Source organism: Rhea americana, unplaced genomic scaffold (assembly GCF_003343005.1).
Source record: "Rhea americana isolate MKP2758 unplaced genomic scaffold, rheAme1 scaffold_22, whole genome shotgun sequence".
NCBI lineage: Eukaryota > Metazoa > Chordata > Aves > Rheiformes > Rheidae > Rhea > Rhea americana.
The window spans coordinates 3,665,449-3,686,308 of NW_028186329.1; the positions used below are offsets into that span (position 1 = coordinate 3,665,449).

The following is a 20,860-nucleotide window of genomic DNA, read 5'->3' on the forward strand; positions in this document are numbered from 1 at the left end:
TGGGAAATGAAGAATGATGCTTTGGTAGGGAAGTAGAGGGAGCCACTACCAGGGAAAAAGGTAGTATTTATGCCTAGGCCATACATAATAGCAGGCAGGGAGTGAGAACCATTGCTCTCTTAAACTTCACCTCTCTAGCTAAATGGAAATCAGCCCGCTCCTATCTCCAGTACCTACAGAATCACTTGAGACTTTCCACAAAACAAGTCAGAGTTGTGCAAGGCCTGATAGTGTCTTTGTTGTTGATGTTCAAGGGGAAAACTTTGCAGTTCATTTCTTTTCTCAGAGTAAGCTTTTCTGTCTGATTACATCTTTCTTTCCTTAGACTTCGGATAACTGAGAATGCTGGTATAAACTCACTATGATTGGAGGTTTTTATAGGCTTCAGAATATCTTTTTTAAATACCACTGAATACGTTTTCAACATGTGTCTCCAGGTGTTAGAACAGTGTTTACAGGCAGTCTCATGCTGATAAGAGACTATTTCAACCTCGAAAATCCCTGCAGCTTTCTTCTNAAAAAAAAAAAAAAAAAAAAAAAAAAAAAAAAGTTGGACTGGACACACAGATTTTAAGATTTAAAGTGACAGTAAATTCAGGAATAAGTAGAGTGTCCCATGCATTTCTGAGACTTTATCTCATTACTTTTCTTCAATCAATAATTTCAACTTCTTCACACAAAACAACTGCATTAGAATCCCAATGATTTATGTTTGACACTTCACTGGAATTTCTACTTTGCTGAAACAAGTTAGCAGCCTATCTCCTTCATCTTCCTCCTGGCTAGCAGGGCCTTGTTCTGTTGGCTCAATGCAATTCTACCTGGTAACCATTTTTCTAGACTCTCTTTTCAGTTAGAAAAAACACCATCTCAAAAATTCACTGTTAAAACTGCTGGCAAATGCTTTCCCCTCACCCCCCTGTAACAGCTGGACTGTCAACTTATAAAGGTCTGTAAATGTAAATAAGTTTTGCTGACTGTGCTAAGAAGAGACTGATCATCTCCATAAGACTGTCAAAGGCAACTGCCCAAGCCAACAGTCTGAGATATCCAGCAACAGCAAAAGAGGGTATATGTGCTTGAAGACAAGAATGAATTTAGTACAGAAAAAGCATTAAGTTACAAAAGGCCCATGGATCATTAGAGGTACGAGGAGAAAACATATTTCAAAAATATGAAAAGAAAAATCAGTACATAACATGTCTGAAGTAACATGCAACAAAGCCTGAAAAGGATGTAAGCAATCAGATCAGCCATAACGGGCACTGTCAAGGTTTTCTGGCTCTTAATCAGACTGAGTCCAGAAGCAACCACTTAATGATGGGTTCATCTACTGATTTTTGAAGATGTTATTATTTCTCCTCTGAACTGGTCCAAATTACATTACCTCTCCCCATTCTTGATGGATGACTGTAAACATGACTCTCCATTGACAAAGAAGGTTGCAACTTAATCAAGGACGAGATCAACCTACAGCTTTGCTCACAACAGGAAGAATTAATTCTTGTATTTTTTATAAGCCAGATAGGTTAAGCAAGATAGCTTAAAGAAATGACACCACCACGTCCGCATGAGAGGTAAACCTCCAAGTAACTTATTCAAAACGGATTTCAGAGTCCCATTTTTAGTTCAACTATGGACATGCAGTCTAATTTTTCTGCAAGTCACAGTGGCCATACAAAGCTGTATCATGGTCATACTTGTGAATTTTGAGAGACTAAAAAGAAGCAGCTCTCTTCTGAAAGGGAGTATTATAGACAAAAATTAAGAGCCCTGAACTAGCACTCCATACTCAGACAACGTCCACCTCACCTCAATATGAAGAGGAGACAGATCTGAAAAAGACTGCAAGTAAGCTTGTAAACTTTAAAATAATGGTTGATACCACTAAGCAGTATCTTTCTAAACAAACCAGTTTAGTAAATTTGTAGGTATGAGAAGTTTGAGATACACAACTTCCTGGATTTATTATATAACGATGAAAAAGATTACAGTCCTGCAGCCAGCCTAATTTAATTTGTCCCAGTGGCTAGGCTCAAGGCCATCTCCTGCACTAGAAAGTGCTTGAAAACATTTCTCCTACTGGTAGGGGGTATTCAGTGGCTGTTCATTTTGAACTTTCCTGATTTCAGTACTTTCTTTCACCTCTCACCCTCTCCTAGTGAGCAATGATAATTTTAGATGTGTGTTATGGGCAATAGGCAGACACAGTAGATCCCTCATAAAAAGTAAAACRCATAGATTGCAGTAGTTATAACAAGATGTATAAATCCAAATGTCAAGGAAAATTAATTCTTTTGTAGCTTGTCTCAGTAGAGGCAAACTTTATGCTGCTTTGCATCTTAAAACACAAATTTCCTTTAGAGTCTGCTGCATTTCCTCCGGTGACGTAAAAGAATCTCAATGCATGTTTAAGGACCTTTCCACTATGCCTGGGATAAGCTTGAACATATCCAGCTGTTCTTTATTAGTTTATTTCAGAGGGTCTTTCACAGCTGGGTTAAACCAGATTTACATATGTTTTGTTGAATATGCATGATTTCAGGGCTCCAGAGAAGCTGCTGTAGCCTGCAACGTGAATCTCTCATCTCCACAGCTCCCATTTCACTGCACCAAGCTCCTCTGATGGCATAGAACAAATGGTGGTGTATTTTTTTTTCTTTTCCTGGTGTGGGCATTATGTATTCTGGGCAGCCCAGTGCCTTTCTGGAAGTAGCTTTTATGTACAGTGTCAGGGAAAGTGAAGCTGTCACTGAGAAATTCTGTAGCTCTCCTCCTTTCTTACAGCCTATTTTGAACTATGGCCTCTCTGCACAAGAGAAAAAAAGTCAAGTTTGCTGAATGTCAACATAAGCAGCTCTGCTTAGCAGACTGCTAAGCAGCTCAAAGCAGGCATATGGAAGAAGTAGGGTTAATTTTCAAACATTATGTATATGGCCAGAAACCATAAATTGTTTAATCAGCTCCAATCTTCTTTAAAGATACAAAAATGGAAATGCTAGTTTTAAGCTACTTGTGTAACTGAACATGCCACAGCTGAACTAACAAAAGAGCCATCTATTAAACATCTAGGACATTTAAATAGTAAGACTGTGCCCTATACATCCTATTCCCAGAGGTCCTTGGAAAGAACTATTAAGCTGTCAAACAACTATGTGACCAAGCCAAYAAGGTTCACTCGTATACATAGACCTTCTCTGAGATGGTCCTCCTGCCCACATATGGGCTGCTGGTGCATGTTAGGAACATGGCTGGACCATACGTTAGCTCTGCTCGTATAAAGAGGGAGGAATAAAATCAGTTTGTTCATTCAAATCCCAGCACTGTATATGCTGTGTCAGAAAATGAACACTGTGGATTAATTCTTCATTTCTACAATACTCATGAACACTACAGGTTTAGTCAAAAGACCTGGATTTAAGAATTAAAGCATGTTCCCAGAGTTCAGTAGAAAACAGGACTGCTTCTTGTAGAAATATTGGGAGCGGTGGGACTATACTTAGAAAAAAGCTTTTGTATCTATCTGATGCTTGGTTTATTATTTTTCTCCATCTTATGGTCCTATAGCTTCACCTGCCTTTGAATACACTCAGTGACTGAGGAATTACTATGAGTCTGAAGTAGTGGCCATAAGAAGCAGCATGAACAGTTTTACTGCTAGTCCCTTTTCTGTAGCCAGTATTTCCCAATGGGACTTGACCTGGTGCTGCTATCATCTCCCTCTCTCTTACATAATTTTCTTTCTCCTCTGGTGACTTCTTTCATGCATTTTCTTTTTTGTCGGTCAAAATTTATAGTCCTCTGCACTTTTTTACCTACTTTCTCCCTCTTGTATGCAGTGCTTGCATATTTATACTTTGCTGATGTAATTTAGTTGATGCTTCCTGATTGCACGCATTTTTTAACATGTTGGAGCGTTACACTGGCCCACCTGTTTCCCTAGACGAAGCAAAATYGTAAATTTGTCTCAGGAGACATACCATGGTATGCAGGTACCTGACCTAGCTCCAAGAATGTTAGCCTGGAGCCAACAGCAATCTAGCTACAGTAGCATCTGCAAACCAAATTCATCTCTAACATATATTCAGAGCTCACTCAAGCACCCGCTGTCCAGCAGCAGGCCAGGCAGTGGTACCTGCAGCTTTGCTTTATAATGTACCTCACAGACTGCAGTGTTTCCAGAATAAAACTCCCCCAGTCTTCTGCTCGGTTCTGGTTCAAATCTCTCCTTTTTGGATTTACTGTGATGTTTGCTCATTTTCTGCTTATGCTCTTTACTAAGCCAGTATTTTCCCCTGCTGCAGGTGAACCAAGCAGTGTGCGTAACCAGTTAATCAACATGAAGGTAGGTGCTGTAACAAGGAATCTAACTGGCTCTTTTCATATCTGTAGACTAGTTCTCAAGATACATTTACTGAACTACAGGTACAGAAATTTCTATGTGAGAGACTAAAGCCTCGCTTTCTTTCCTGGCATTGGAGCCTTAACAAATTATAACACAATCTCTTTTCTCTCAGTGATACATTCTTTTTCCTCCTTTCTAAATACAGTGCAGGTGGGGCCAAAACTTTTGAGGAAGCATATTTGGTGTTATTGAGTTGTTTTGCCAAGAATAAGTGGTGATAAACTATTGTCTTTGCAGGTCGTGATGCTGGATATCTGAAAGTACTTGGTGATTTGGCATTACTTAGTTCAGTGGCTGAGAACTTCACACTGAGGTATACAAATCCCCCTAGGGTCCACTGGGTATGGAAAATTAATTAGTCTTACTGGATGAGTGCCTAAAGGCATCGTCTCTAGCTTGGCCATATTTAGACAAAAAGCATATAAAGTGTGGTAGGACTATAAGTTCTCTACAAGGCACTGAATAGAGACTAGTGTTTTATAGAGATAAAGCAGGATGTTATCTACAAAAAAAAAGAGCAATGTTCTTTATTATGAGCTGTGATCGCCTAAACCTCTGGGCAGGCTCTGTGGTGAATGCAAGGGGTTTGACAGAGAGAGGACACAGAAGAGGGGACAGAGGGCACCCCTGCTCTGGGCCCTTCTTTGGGACCATCTGATTGGGAGCCATTCAGCAATGAATACACATGACTAATTGTTGAACTATTTGATGGAAGCTATAAACTGATGGCAGAAATTAAATTTCTCCAGTGCTCATAGAAACTACCAACTGCCTATTCTGCATCAAGTGACAAGACTACTTTTGTTAGTGTCTTTAACGTAGTCAGGGGTGTTCACTCTTTAGCTAGCATTATGACTTCCGTTTCACTCACCCAGATCAGCTAGCCAGACCGATGAGTTTGAATTACTAAGCAGAGGTGGGGAGACAGATAGCTTACTCATTTTTTTTTCCATAATTTCTTACAAAATACATTCATTATATTAACTAATGTGAATGACTGTGTTCTAGATTGGGATTTTTTTTCCCCAGGATTACAATTAGGCTCGTTTCCAAACAGGAACTCAGTGAAGTTTTCTGATTTTAAGAATAAGGAAGCAGTAGTAATATGTGTCTCTCAAAAGACTTCTGGAATTATTTTATTGAGGGCTTGGGTGTGCTGCCATTTGAGAGGTATTTCTCTGCACTCCTAAATTCACTGTCTGAGCTGGTACTGTTTGCATTTAGTAATTGCAGAACTTCAGGCTCTCCAAAAAATCCCTCTGTTTCTTCATACAAGAACATGATGGTGAATAACAGTATCTTTGGAGGCCTTTAAAAATGTGCCTGTTCCCCCCCCCTCTTTTTTTTTTAAACAGCTGTTCTTTTATTTTCTACCACAATTGTGAGTAAGATGGGACAGAGCATTATCACGATGGCATATTACTGGCAGCACGCAGCTGGTGTTATTTTCCAATTAAAAAAAAAAAAAACTTCTTGGGCATATGAAAAAGCTGTCTAGTTTGCACAGTTGTGACAATGTTATCAAGTTGCACCTTCACTGAAATTTTATTTCCTAGAAAATAATAATCCTTGGCTGTTGTGGGAAGCGTTATAACTTTATACCCACGGCTAACCATTTGGGTAGACATGGGAGGCTGGAAATGGTCTGGAGACTATCTGTTGGGACTGCTTCAGAGTATTATGGGTATTCTTGCTGAATGGTATAGCTTTGCCAGAAATGTGTCTTAATATTCCCTAAGTAACTTCTTTATAAACTACCCTAGCTCTCCTAAAGTCAATGGAGCTGTTAAAACTTGTTTCAGCAGAGACTCTGACCTATCTGAACTGCTGGGGCACAGAGCTGTCAGACTATCAGTTAGATGGTTAATGCACTTAGTGGTCATAGCACCAATATGCAATGCACATAGAATTGTTCAGGTATTTACTTGCCAAACTGTGACAAGTCTCTTCTGGGTATGGGCAGACTGACGTTTTTCAAAAACTTACAGCTTGGCCAAATTCCACTTGTTTTCCCCTCACGAGGACGTCAAAATGCATGCTATTGATACAATGATAAATTTGCAGTTACCTACTCCAAAACCTCTCCATAAATGCACAGATGACTTCTTTTTGGCAACATGATAATAACATATTTATCCCCACTCTCTTTCTCAGACACTGACATAGAAAAACTCAATACACGTGATTTAAATCTAGCAAAAGTCACAGCAATAGAAACTGAGGTCCAGAGACTATAGTGTCTTACTAAATATCTATTGCAGAGCTCAAAGTAGCACATACCTAACCACCTTGGCTAAACTAAGGATATTCGTAAGAAGGACTAACTTTCCAAATGGAATGACATTTTTTATCTTTTATTTAATATTAAATAAAATTAAGATGGTGAAATCTAAATTATGCCCTCTTAATTTTTTAATTAACTGCGTGCTGTTAATCAGTAGGCTCTGGTCCATCCCGACAAGAAAGAAGTAAGTTTGTCTTTCTTACAGTCTTAAAGAGAACTAAGTACAAAAAGTAAGAGTCAGGATCCTAGGCAGAGAATGGGGTATTGATATTGTTCACTCAAGGCTTATCTACATGAAAAAAAATGTAAGTGGTATTCTGTACAGAGGCAAGCAACTAATAAACAGTCCATAGATCATACTAAAAGTACTCTGAACTAGGACAGTCAACATTTACATTGTCCTAAAATTACTACAGGACATCTTCCCCATTAATTAATATAGTTATTGAATTTAGGCATATCCTATATAAGAAAAATGAATTATTCAAATATCTTCAATTTAACAGTGTATTGACATTTTAATTATACACTGGTATTAAATTAATACCAAAAGGTGCTTTAGGACTCCTTCAACTCTACGATTTTCTGCTATTAAATCCCTTCAAATTTCATAGCTGTTTCAGAAATCTTTTATTTAAAGGGCTAACTTTTTCCTGCTAATTCAGCATCTTTGTATTGCACAAAGTCTCCCTATATTCAATATAAATGCTATAAAAATGGAACTTGGTGTTACTTAACATCCTGTCCACCAATTATTCTCCGTTATTTCCCGACGGAGGAGTGGCCCTGTGGGGCCAGCATACCCTACAGCAAATTCCCAGCTCTTGATAAATATGTCAGCACGACACAGGTCAGCCCAGAGCGCGGGGCGCTCTGTGCTCCTCCGTGGGGCTGTCCTCTCCGGGTGACTGAGGATGAATGCAGCTGGGAATTGCGTCCGGCAGACAATAGCGCTAATGCCCTGAACTCCAAGCAGCTGCCTTGACAAATTAGATGTGGCCTCTTTTATTGAAAAAAGTAGATCAAGGTCCTGGGGCAATGACAGTTTTTCCCTGTTTGACTAAGGCAGGCCTCTATTGCTCATTGCAGTCTGCAAATGGATAGCCTGACTTTAAATCTACACAGGTGGACAATTACAGGTCAAGGATACCTGCTGTTTCCTGCAGCCACATCTGACATTTGATGAGCTCTATTTTAAGACTTACCCTTCTTATACTTGTAGGATCAAGTAATTTGGAGAGGTACTCAGAAAGAAAAGCTCTGTCAATAATTTTCATAAGCACAAGCTGCACACTGAGACAACATCTTCCATTATCAATGCTGTCCTTTTTTTGGTACTATAKAAATGGTAATAAGGTCTAATAAAGGTCTCTTGCCTCTTGCCTTGCTACTTATGGTTCCACTTCTGCTAGTTATACCTGAAATATGTTGCTTCTTACAGCTCACTGCCAGTGGAGTGCAGAAACATTTTCATTTCTGAAAATTTTAAGTTAGCTCCAGTGATGAAGTGTAGATATTTATGTGAGTGGGACACGCAAACTGGTGTGTTTCGGAATAAACCCCCTTATTATCTTGTTTTCCTGAGCCTTGCCCATCTCCCACTGTGGAAAGTGCTCCTCTCCTTACAATTTCAAAGGATCTTACGGAAAATCTGTGAGTAAATGAGCTGGGGACTTTTTGTTCAAGGCTTGAAATGAAAATGAGCCATGGAGAAGACACTCTAAACCACTGCCCTGTATTCTGTTACAATCCCTTTTTGGATTAAAACTCGTTTAAGAATATGGCCCATGGATTTGGTTTCTGTTACCTTTTCTGTGTGCCTAGCATCAGCCTCTTCTTTGTCTCTTCATTCTTGTTCCCATACAAACTTACAAAAATATAGTGAAAACAGGTTTGAAGAAAGTCTGTTGTCAGAAACATGCTTCCATCAGTCATCATCTTTCATCAGTTTCATTTTCCATTTTATTAATTAGCACCTAGTTTTCTATTGCTGCTGCTTAAGCTTGGGTATGCAATCTGAGATGATTAGCTGTCTCTAGCTCTGGGAACAGACAGCTTGTACATGCAAGACAGAACAGACGAAGGATCAGTATACATTTCTCCAGACAAGTCTGTCATGTTCCCTTAGTCCTGACTGCACAGTCCCCTTTTATATGTCACAGGATACCTGCAATTCCAACACAGCGAGCTCACTGGCCTTCTGACACTTTTGCTGGTTATTAGCCTGGTCTTGTCATATAGCTAATCTGACTACTATAAACTCTACTGAAAAATTTGGTCCCATTTAACTGTTAACAATGGTTTTCTGGTGTTTATCTGACATGGAGCGAACAGGTATCCCACACCAGAGGAGCCTGGTATACCATAATTGGTTTCTGAGACATCCTATTCTTGGACAAGTTGCTCATTACAGTCATTCTAGATAAATATGGGCTTGTTTTTAACAGACAAAAATTTAGTATTCCACCTAAGGAGCTACTGTATGTGACAAACATAAGTAATGTCCCCTCTATAGCGCTGTTTACAATAATCTAATGCTAATTCACCTAAGAACATTTTAAGAAAAAAAATCTATAGGGCTTTGTTTAGCACAGACTCATCCAACCAACCTTTGTTTAAATCCCAATTGGGAAAGTAATTAGGTTTAAATCTAAATGTGGATCTATAAAAGTTTAAATGAACTAAATCATGCACCATTTTGTATCATGTACACGAATCCTTTTGTGGAACACTACAGCTCCAAGTAATCAAATCTCTCACTTTCAATCTCAGAGAAATGATACAGAATCATAGATAGTAAGGACTAATTCCATGTTCCCTTTCTCACACCACTCTTGACTAGACTATCGGCAAAATACTTAAAAGCATAGAAAGTGAAGGATCAGGTCTCATCTATCTTCATTGCTTCCTCAGCACCTTAGAGGGCTACTGAACTGCAACATTCAGCTTTGTGTGGACAATGGTTTGAGACATGGAAGAGGGCACCAACAGTAGTATGTGAATTTGTGTAACTTCCTCCAGGCATATATGCTTTGATTTTACAGCTTTTCCCTGGCCCCATCAATGCAGAACTAACTACAGTGCAGCTCCTTCTTTGATTAGCCTAACACATTTTTTTTTAGGATCAGTCAATTRTTTCTGAGATTGCCAGAACTATGATAGGAATCAAATACAGAATATTTACCTTGCCTTGAAAATCCAACCCTCCCCCTCAGACCTGCAAATATTTACTGAAAAGATAGTCTTGACAAATTTTGTGCCACTTTAAATGCCCTTCTGAATTATTACAAAATATCAGCAGGATAATGATGACTTTCCCCTGCTTCCTCAGATAAAACATGTTTGGAATCTTTCAGGTCTTTTTAGGTGTATGTTTAGCATATCATAACATTTTGTGTAAAAATATACTCTGCAAATGTATTTCCTGGTGCAGAACTCAGCCCTCCCGCGATGAACACCAGTTGTTTAATTTATGCAAAAAGTCTGCAGCTTTGCTTTACCACGGAATTTTTTCTTTCATCTCTATTTGTAAAGTATCTTGTTAAATCAGCACTTTACACTCTTTATCGTAACAGCACCTGAAATTTCACATAATTCTGTCTCACCGGAGCTGAATCTGCCCTCACATTTGCAAACTCTCCAGAGACAAGCATTGTCAGCACTTGGCAAACCTTTCAAGTACTGATAATCACAGAAAAAATTAACAACACTGCCACTTGTGTACAATAAGAAACATTTTCAGGAGTCAGATTTTGAAACGAACAGCCTTTGGGCTCCCCAGTAGCAGTCCTCTCCAAACATGTGAGCTGACTATTGTTAATAATGCCTATGAATTCTGTATCAGAGGAAGGGTTGCCGTTGTTAGCAGAAACGTAAGCCATCAGATTTTACCAGACACAGTAGCTATGGTAGAGTTCCTTACATCCAAATACATCAGCAGCTCTAAACTCTATGAACTGTGTGTACCGTGTCCCGCTTTCAGTCAGCCTTCTACCTTCATTATATGGATATTGACAAAGGGTTTGTCTCTCAAAGGAGAGACCACATTGTAATCTTTACTTACAAGAGTGCTGAGACAAGCAAGAAGACAAGTATTAAGCCTGCTGAGAATAACCCTGCATTTTCACTCTGAATACTGCAGAATAGAAATTGTAGCAGAACTGACAAACTATAAGCCACATTTGCAACCAATTTATCAACACCGTGATTAAAGGGTAGGCTCCAGACATCTAGGGAGCGAGTGAGAAAACCAAACAGTTGGCTATGTTTGTGCTAATGAATCCAGGACTTGAAAAGCATCAGGCATTTCTAAAGAAAGGCAGGACGGATAGAAGACAGTAGAGAAGGGCCAGCAGGGTAACGGCAGGGGAGAGGAAGACCAGCTACACCTGAAGAAAATCACTCCATTTTCTTCGTACCGGCCTCTCCAACAGCTACGTGTGGGTACTTCCAGCTTCGTTAGTAGGACTAGGCTACGGAGGCAGAGTGCCAGGGTGCTGTTCAGAGTACAGGGTAAAGCCTTGGAACATTCCACACGGGGAGCCTCTGTATTACCGGGGAGGGACACCAAGTACAATGGCAGCAGAAGGGAAGGTTAGAGTTGGCAAGGTGAGGACAACCGTTTGGACAGAGGTGAGAAACACGCAATTAACACTAAAAACACAGCAAGAAAGAAAACAAAACATAAACATACTCTGGAACATGTGGGGTTTTTTGTTTGTTTGTTCTGCTTTTGTGGAGGAGATGGAGAGGAAAAGGAAAAGGAGGGTGCAGTTTGCCCAATCAGAGCTGATTTTTCATTCTGCAATATGAAGGTCGGATTCCTTAATGGCCAAAATGAAAATGCCAGCGGGATGGCAACACATAGTTCCCACTCTATGGGTTGCACTACACATTTTCATCTTGGCAAGAAATACGATGTAGCTCAGAAACAACAATCCCAGAGTATATTTAGCTACTAAAGCTGTGGCACACAAATGTCACATTCCCATGAGTCAACCATTTTAAAGAACCCCCTCTTCACACCCCCACAGATATTCCCTGAGATGCCTGCACTGAATTAAAAGTGAAGCATATGGATGGATGTGACATCACCAAAGCACCCATGTCACAGAAAAGAAAGCAGCAAGCGGATTCTGTACAATTAGTACGATCAGTTAGAAGTCTTTTGTGAGGTCAGGAAAACACAGTCCAAAGGATTAAACACAACCAATGAAGAACACCACAAAGCACTTTGCAAAACAAAACGTTAAAAAAAAATATTTTTTTTCTTTGTGAATGTGTGAGGGAAAAGAAATCACAGCAAAAGTGAAAACAAAATCCTCATAAAAGGATAGTAAGTTTAACTTTTTTCTGATTTAATTTTGCATTAAGAACTCTTTCCTTTGCCCTTTTAAAGCAACAAATCAATAGTAATTTTGGAGCTGACCGGCTCTGACTGGGCAAGGTAAGGAGTAACAGCACACAAGTAGATGGTAATGGTAAACAACCATGCGGTCACCTCTGCCGCCATTGTTCTGTGTGTAGACTGCTTCCAGCTTTGTCAATATTCATAATTAGGCATCAAAGAATGCATGATATTTAAATGACCCTGTCAAGTGCTAATAAGGCTCTTTGGTAACCATCACTCCCTAGGGAGGGAACTATTCAATATAAGCCACCTAATCAGTCAGTGTACTGAAGTGAAAATGATTAGAATCCAACAGTTATACATTTATTAATATTTTCACTGCATGCTCCTCTGAAAGCTGCTACTGGCATACAAGATGCCTTTAAGAGGTAAGATTCCATCTATTAAGCACTCCTGTAAAAGATCTGTGGGAACCACACACAACAAACAGCGCCATTAAAATGCATAAACATCTCTGCATTCCTCTAGGGCCAGATCTTCCACTACTGGCAATTTTTGACGCAGCTCTGTGACTGACATCAGCAGAAGACCTGGGCTCAAGGATCTCTTCTCTCCTTCCTCATCAAGTCTGCTTAATGACATCCCTTGCTTTCTGCAGGAGGAGAAAGACACCACTATCTTTTGGAAGAGGGAACACTGCATTTTCTAAGAAACGGCCTCTAATCTCAAGCATTTTGAGTATCAGGTATTACCAAGAGATTGGACAGAAAAAAATGCTTATTTTTCTGCTGTCATCGTTGTCACTGATGTATTCCTCAGAGTAAAGAGGAGTGATAGGTAAACTACATGCCATCTTTAGAAAGGCATACAAGTTTTTTGCCTTCCCTTCTCTGCATACATGATACCTAGAAATTGCTTTTTCTCAATTGCCCATCTGAAGCTGAGGGGCAAGGGCTGAGGAATACAGTTCAAATTCAAAAATAAAGTTGGTATCTCAGATTAGCCTCAGGCAGGAAATAAGAATCTGAGCTTTTCCCTTCAACACCCTCAGTCCCTTGCCACGTAAGTTAGAGTTTGAGCTTGGGTACTGCAACTGCCTAAAATTCTGTTTCTGCACAAGCTCAGCAGCCCAATAGTCTGCAGAATGCTGAGAAGCCTGTGCTTAACTCACATCTAAGCTTGATCTAGAAATTTACAGTCTTTGCCCCATAGTTTTTGCAGTTATCTCCAAGTAAGTCTAAAGGATCAGGCTCTGAAAAATACCTCGGAACATTAGCCACTTCTAAATCCCAGCTAAAGGAAGAGGAGAAAATGGCAGTTTCTCCCCCTATCCCCCCCCCCCTTTTTTTTCCCTCCGCAGGAAGGGCTAATTGCTATAAGGTGGGAAACCTGCCTGAGGGAATTCAAACCCTTGTACCCCATTTCCTGCCACCAAGCCTAAAAGCTAGGGCTTCTACATTAATTGTCACCATGACCTCTTAGGAAATATTCTGGATCTCTTGCCCAATTTGACCAGTCTCCTCTGCTGGAAAATGCTTCATGCTCCAGCCCTGCTGGGTCAGCCAGGTGATATACATCGCCTTCATGGCTGGGAACTGTGAAGGTTCTTTGCAGTCAATCCTGGAGAGYCCAGTGAGAAATCCAGGATATTCACAGGATCATGGGAGGCACTGTGCATCTGGAGCAGCTRTAAATTCCAGGCACTACAAATTCATAGTCTGGATCCAGACTGCTGTCAGCTGTTTGTGCAGCTCTGCTAAAAGCTGTTCTGCAATGTTAATGTGCTTATTACCCTCTGCTTAAAGTCTCCACAGTGCATGTAGAGAATTCAGAGATTCAGTGGGTCAGAGAGAGGGGAAGGAGCATGATTTAGAAACGTAGTAGCTTGGGCAGACAACTCAGAGCAGGAGGTCAGGCATACTAGTAGCTTCTCTAAGAACAGCTGATGCTTTTATCTAATGAGTTTTTCATGTAAAATGCATGAACAGTAGAGACTGGAATCCACATTTCAATTAATATTTTAAGTGTTTTATATAAAGTATTCATARCAGCAAGGACTGAAGCCCATGTGTGTCCTCACCCGTGGTGCATACCCTAACACTCAGCAAGTGAGATTTGCTTATAAACATCCTCCTTCTGGCCCACTGCGTACTTAATTAGTCCGTACAGGATGGAACATCTTCAACATAGAAGAGACTGAAAGAACAGACCTGAGAACACCCTAGAGAAGAAAGAAGAGGGAGTCAAATTTCACTAAGCAGAGGAGCTATATGGATCCAAGTCTCCAACTTACAAAGGAACTATTTTAATCTCTGAAATACTGATTAAAAGGAACTGAGAGAATGATGAAGGCCATGATGGACTGAGGGAGCACCATCATCCCTATTTAGGAGGAGAACTTCTTTTCTAAGCAGCTCAAGTGGCAAGTTCAGGCAATTTTCTGCCTAATTCTCCTCATGCATAGCAAAGGAAGACTGGAGGCCAAGTGACAGGGCTGTCACTTGTATTACACAGAAGTATGCTTCAAAGTGGAACACAGCACTGAACACTTTGAAACAACACCTAAATTTTGAGGCTTTAAAAATGCTACACAGAATCTGTCTCCACCAGCAGTCACCTAAGCTTCTTTTGAAATAAGCTAATGATCTCCTTAGCTTTAATTCTCAAAAGTATTTGATGCTCAGATCTCGCTGAAGACATTGGGACCTAGGTCCAGTTACTAGGACCTGTGTTATTTCAACCTCACCAAGTTAAATTAGTACAGACCTTTGTGCTGCCGTACCTATATCTGTCAGTGAGAGTACTATTGCGAAACTCAGACAGAAATAATGCAAAATTAGCAGAGATCTGTTGYGCTGTCCTGGGAAGACAGACAAAAAGGCAATGTAGAAGTGCACACTTAAGAACTATGGAAAGCCACAAATCTTCTGCAGTCAGACAACGGGGAAGATCAAATATAAACAGAGTCCCCACTGTGTTCCTCCTCTCCATTCACACACACAACACACTGCAAAGGCATACACTCCTATTTGTTTTGTGTGGTTCCCTTAGGCAGTGAGTATCTAGGACTGAGTTTGAGATTGGCTATCTAGTTTCTGCTTTACGATAAGCTTTCAACTATAGCGAAGGAGTTCTGAAGGAGTTTTATTATGTTATTCTGAGCCAGCTGGAAGCAGTTACACCTTAGTCCTCCACCCCCCTCCACCACAGGAAGTCATTTCCAAGGCCTTACCCTTCTTGTCTTGATGATTATGGGATGAAACTGCCACATATGGATCTGTATTTTCAGATGAGTCAACCGGATCCTTCCAATCCAGCATGCGTCCCCTAGTATCATAACCCTGTCGAGCGCGAGAGTCAGAGGTGGTGGTGCTTGGAACTAGTGAACTGGAGTGTCCTGTTTACATTATAAATACAGTTAGGGAAGACAAGTCTCATTAGTCACTTACCACGCTATCTCAGGAGTGTAAGCATTGCTTTTCYTCAGTGACGGATGAATGTCTTAGACTGAGTAATGTTTTAAAAAGTCTTTCAAAGCACTGCCCAAAGGAAGTACAGAACTTGAACCTTTCAGATCAGCCAGACAAACCATTGTTAATAGGTATGCACATGCCTTTGGCGGCAGCTGAATTCAAAGCTGTGTGTTTTCACTCAACAGAGTTGAGCGAGAGCAGAACAGTGTGAGTGCACTTCATTTGAATCAAATATTCTTTCAGCTGAATTCAGTATACAGGCTTGACTGACACTGAAATGTAAATCCAAAATGTTTGGCAATTGTTTAGTTAACAAACAATAAAAAACAATTTAAGCATTAAAATGAAACRACTTCTAATAAGGCCAAAACTAAAGGGGAATGCCAGTTGAACTGCAAAATGACGTCATCAGCTGCTCTCTGCCTCCTGTCCCAGAGGGAATAAAAGGCTGCCCAGAACCTGGGYGTTCACGCTGGGGCATTACCCTTTGTATGGCACACGTACAGGGCCTATCAGCACCTCACACCCACGTGTACGCTCTCCGTGGGTCTTGTCCAAGCAGATGTTCTAAAATGGCTCTGGGATAAGCACAGCCAGCAAGAAACCAAACAGTATTTCTGCTTGAATTAACAATGAAGGCAATACCTTACTACATGAATCTGTTCAAGAACTCATAATTCCAGCTCTATAGCCTTCAAATCACACTTGGCTATTAGCCCTCTTCAGGCAGAGATTTGGCATTTTTATTCTTTCTGGACCCCTTCAAACATTCACTTGCCTGTTATAAGGAGAAACGTTCAGAATCTAATCCACCTTGTATTTGTTACGTAGGCACTGGAATTCAGCGCAATCATCTTGACTGCAGAAGTTTAGGAGAAATTTATAGCCCTGTTTCACTAAATTTTACAGCTATCCTACACATCATTATTGCTGTTCTTAATAAGCATGCTGAAGAAATCCCTTCTGACTGAATACACCCTAACAAACACCATGTTTACAGAACATGSCCTGCGGGAAACACAAAGCAATATTAACAGTGGTTTGGCTTGGGCAGAGAGGTATTTGTAAATTAGTATGTCCTTTACAGCTATATCCCAAGAGGTATGTCAGCACCCAAAGTGTGACGTATTTGGAGTCTAGGTCTCTGAATCTGAAGTTTCAGTCTGGAACTCCTGAACTCCACTAACATCACAACATTTTGACCTTAAAATTCTGGGTGTCTCTGAAAGTCCCCTTTTGGCATGTGATCAAAATGAGTCATTTTCAGCAGGACTCAGATAGCTCTAGGCCTAGTTGATTTGACCTGGCATAACTACATTTCCCTTTACCTACTTTCCTGAAAGAACCGGGCAAGACAGGCACTTTCAAAACATGCTCAGACTTAAACCAACAGAATCAGATTGCTCAGATAGAAATTTCTGATAATGCTTTATTCTAAGATCCTGCTAGATAGGCGCATAGCAGTCCTCTTTTGCTCCCTGCTTCTTTTGAACAGCCTAGCAACTTAATTTTCTTTCCTTAGATGGGAGTCTCCCGTAGAGAGCAGTTCACTCACCAGGCTATAGGCTGCCCTAGCAGGGSGGTATTCTATTCCTTCCCTTATGTTGTACCACTGTTCAAGAAAAAAATTCACAACTTTGTAGGGTAAAAACACAGCAACAAMAGGAGCCCAAATTTGGAACCTCGTGGCAACAACACAAGGAACCCAAATTTGGAGCCTCATGGTGAAGACATAGAGGTGGGAAGGAAAAAGACTATGCTTCAGTATTTTATACTAAAATAGTCACTAGATAAAAATAAAGCTTTGAGAAACTGTATCTAGAAAAGGATGATTTTGGTGGCTTCTGGATCTTAAGACATTCCAGACCCTACTCTGAGAARCTTAATTCTCTGCTGTGCATAGAGGGTTGATGTACCTAGGATGCCCAATTCCATTCTAGCAAAAAAAAAAAAATCTAAATGTTGGTCACCAATGTTGCCAAGCTTTTCGATGCACCTATGCCTTAGTTTTATCTAGCCCTTTTAACAGCTTCACAAGATTGAACTACTAATGCATTCAAAAAAAAAAAAAAAAAAAAAAAAGAGAGAAATGTAGCTTCTATTAAGATGTTCCTATGATTTAAGGAAGTCCTGCTGAATTTTAATGACCTTGGAAAAGATGATGTCTGTGCTCCTCCATATACTTTCGAGGGGCCTTTCTGATTTATTGCACAGGATTATACTCTGAATTGTATTTTGGACAGCACTCTGGACTGAATTTTGCATTTTGTTACACTTTGCARGGCAAGTTGGTCAGATTCACAGTGTTTTCACCATGGATCCAGGCTTCAGATGCTACAGCTGATCATTAACATGATTAACATAGCATGGACCTCAAGCTGAAGGCTTAAACTGACAAGGGCACTGTATCATTCTCTGTCCCTCATGACGGAAAGTGTGATTTTCCACCAGCYGTCTTTCTTTAACACTGCAAATTAGAGGCTGTATTTTGTTTGAAGATGAAGTTTTTTAATGTTGCTCAAACTGAAAAGCAAAGCCAAGCAGATTATCCACTTCTAAAAGGTTTCCATAAGCCACAGAGCATGGCTGGATATAGTGGTAACATTTTGATGAATCGATTCCAATCCAAATTTGCTGCCTGCTCTGCGGCAGTTCCACAGGGCTGCCTGTTTCCAACAGGACTGGTACAGATCCAGCTAGAGAAAGCATGTGCTCTCTTGAAGCAAGAATACGTGGAATGGTAAAGCTTTCACTTTTATACCATTTTATGCTTGTCAACTCCTGTACTCATCCCCAAGAAATAAGAGAAGCAACGAGACAAAAAAYAGGCCAGAAAGTGGAAATTATGAGCTTTCCATGTCTTCTTTTCCCTAAAGACTAAACCATACTGCCAGCATTCATGGGGTTCCAGTCTTTGGGTTAATATCTCATTCAACAACCACAATAATGTGTACAATATTTGGTCAGCCTACAAATAGTGCTGCACTCAACATAAGAAAGYAATTAGTCATAGCTTGATAAGGAAGTAGAGGAGAAGAAAGTCTTGCCAAGTAGCAGTCATATTTTATACATGTGTATGATATGCAGTTTATGCCCATATCTCTGTCCAGACACTTTCAATTTAGGTGCGTTCAAGAGGCAATTTTAAGGAAAAGCCGTAAGTATAGCTGAAGAAAAACATTTCTTAATACAGTAATCTAGAGGAAATATATGCCTTAGGGACACATTTTCTGCAAAAAGATTTCCTGAACCATATGCTACAAATACACAGAGAACTCCTTCGTAATGGAAAGCTAGGACTTTGTGACGATATTAATGTGTACCAGATGGTAGTTAGGTAGAGAAGGGTTTCACACAAATGTGAGAAATCAGACTATACGCTTTATTACTAATGTGTTATTCTAGTACACATCAAGAAACAATTTTCCACATGTATTGAGACAAACTTTCTTCCATTTGATTTACTAGAAAGAGGAAGCAGGGCAGGAGAGTTTAATAACCTTTCTCAGTTGTGTGAAGACCATATTCTGCCAACAGTTACTACTGGGCAGTGGCTGATCCCATAAGCAATATTACTGTGTCCCACTGTGTGAAATTCACCTTTAAGCAGAGTGGCACCACAGATGTATGAGCTAGTTAAGTTACTCTCATAAACAAAGACTGAAGTTGCAGGCAACCTAGTCCTGGTCCTTTCACTCACAGCCATTACTAAACCTTCACAACGTGCTGTATAGCTTGCAAAACGTAATGGACCTGTTTTTCATTACACCATTTTTACCACACTGACTACATAAACAGGCTTTGCTGTAATTCAAGGAGGCTTTAGCATGTGTGAGATGCGGCCAATACTTCTATTTGGCATAGGCTAGGTTTTACTGCACCTAAAGAGCTAAAATAACAATTCTGCCTTTGTTTTAAAACAATCCATTGGAAAAAACTGCAGATACAGTGCTTTCTTCTCCATTTAAAGCAARTATGTAAAACAACATACACTTAAAAAAAAACTGTTTTAGGTGCTTCAATTATTCACAAAACTTCTAATTTGGAATGCTGTAATCACAGTAATACACGGAGAGTAAAAATACTTCATGTCTATGAGCATGGATAATGATTCAAAAGGGCTGCACTACGGCTTTCTGAAGTGTACTTGTAAAATATAAGGAGATTTTTCTTCTGCTTTAAAACAAAGACAGGGATTCAATATATATTCGATAGTTGCTCTAATATGCACAAGTCATTAGGATACTAGAGGTTAAGATGTCCACACACTATCCTATTAACAGCTAGAGCAACCTAATTAGACAATTAGAGGGAAAAGCTAAATCAATACTACAGAGGGAGAAAGGAATGTGGCTAGGGGGTAAAATAAGGGCCCAATTCACTAAGAATTCATATTTCCAAACGTAATTGAAGCTGCTTTCAATTTTGCAGAGGAATCTAGCCTAATCTTTTTATTTTAGTCTGTGGCTCTTGCATCATTTCCCTCCTTCAGCAGGCAGACCTTCAGTATGCTATCTTCTCCTTGGGTGTGAAAAGGGAATGTACTTGAAGAGTCATCTCTGGACTCTGCACTTTGTTGCTTGTTTACAACTGATCATGCGATGTTGCCCCAGAAAAGAGAGCCCATCTGCCAAATTCAGGAGGTGGCCGATGCCAAGAATACAAAGATTAAGGTCTTGATTCTCCTTTCATTTACACTGGTACAGATTGGCAGTAAGTCCACTGAAGTGAGCTGATTTATATCGGTATAAATCAAGTGAGAGGAGAATTAGGCCTTAAGACGTCTTTTGCATCTGGAGTTTCAGATGCCTTTGGATATATTTAAACCACCAGATCCAAAGGCACCCTGAGCATGCACTTGATTGACATTCTGGTATACCTCACTCTTCTGAGGTTTAATCCATTATGAAACACCATTTACTTATGCATTTAATTGTACTCAATAACACAAAACCACCATTTATAAAAATTTAGCTTTCTTATGCAAAARAATGACTCAGAGCAGCCATAACAGTTAGCAAACATAAGCATGTTTACTCAGACTAGTTCACTGAGTATTATTGGCTTTTTTTTTTTTTTTAAAAAAAAAACACCTCATGTGGAAGATGAATAGAGGTGACTAACACATTTTCCTTATGTATTTTGCCTGAGTGCACAGTAGGTGAAAAGACTGACTGCCAGCTATGCAGTAACATTAGAACTGGTATTTCAAACAAACTCATAGAAGAGCTGTCTTGCCTAGTGACCATGTATCATGATCTACCCAAGGAATGTCAGTGAAATCACCTGTGAAAGAAACGGCATGAATGGGAACCAAACTTAATGTTGGCTCAGCATTTCTCCATTGC

At 39.9% G+C, this 20,860-nt stretch overlaps 1 protein-coding gene across 3 annotated transcripts in view; it reads right to left on the minus strand.

Moving 5' to 3' along the window:
• Nucleotides 1-20,860, minus strand: part of SEMA6A (semaphorin 6A) — a 115,963-nt gene that overhangs the window by 9,228 nt on the left and 85,875 nt on the right. For 2 of the 3 annotated variants that reach the window (XM_085305392.1, XM_085305393.1), the window contains exon 18: nt 15,272-15,436. The exons of the other annotated variant lie outside the window; for it this stretch is intronic. In XM_085305392.1, coding sequence (XP_085161518.1) covers nt 15,272-15,436 — 165 coding nt within the window. The remainder of the gene's footprint in view (nt 1-15,271; nt 15,437-20,860) is intronic. 3 annotated transcript variants of the gene reach the window in all.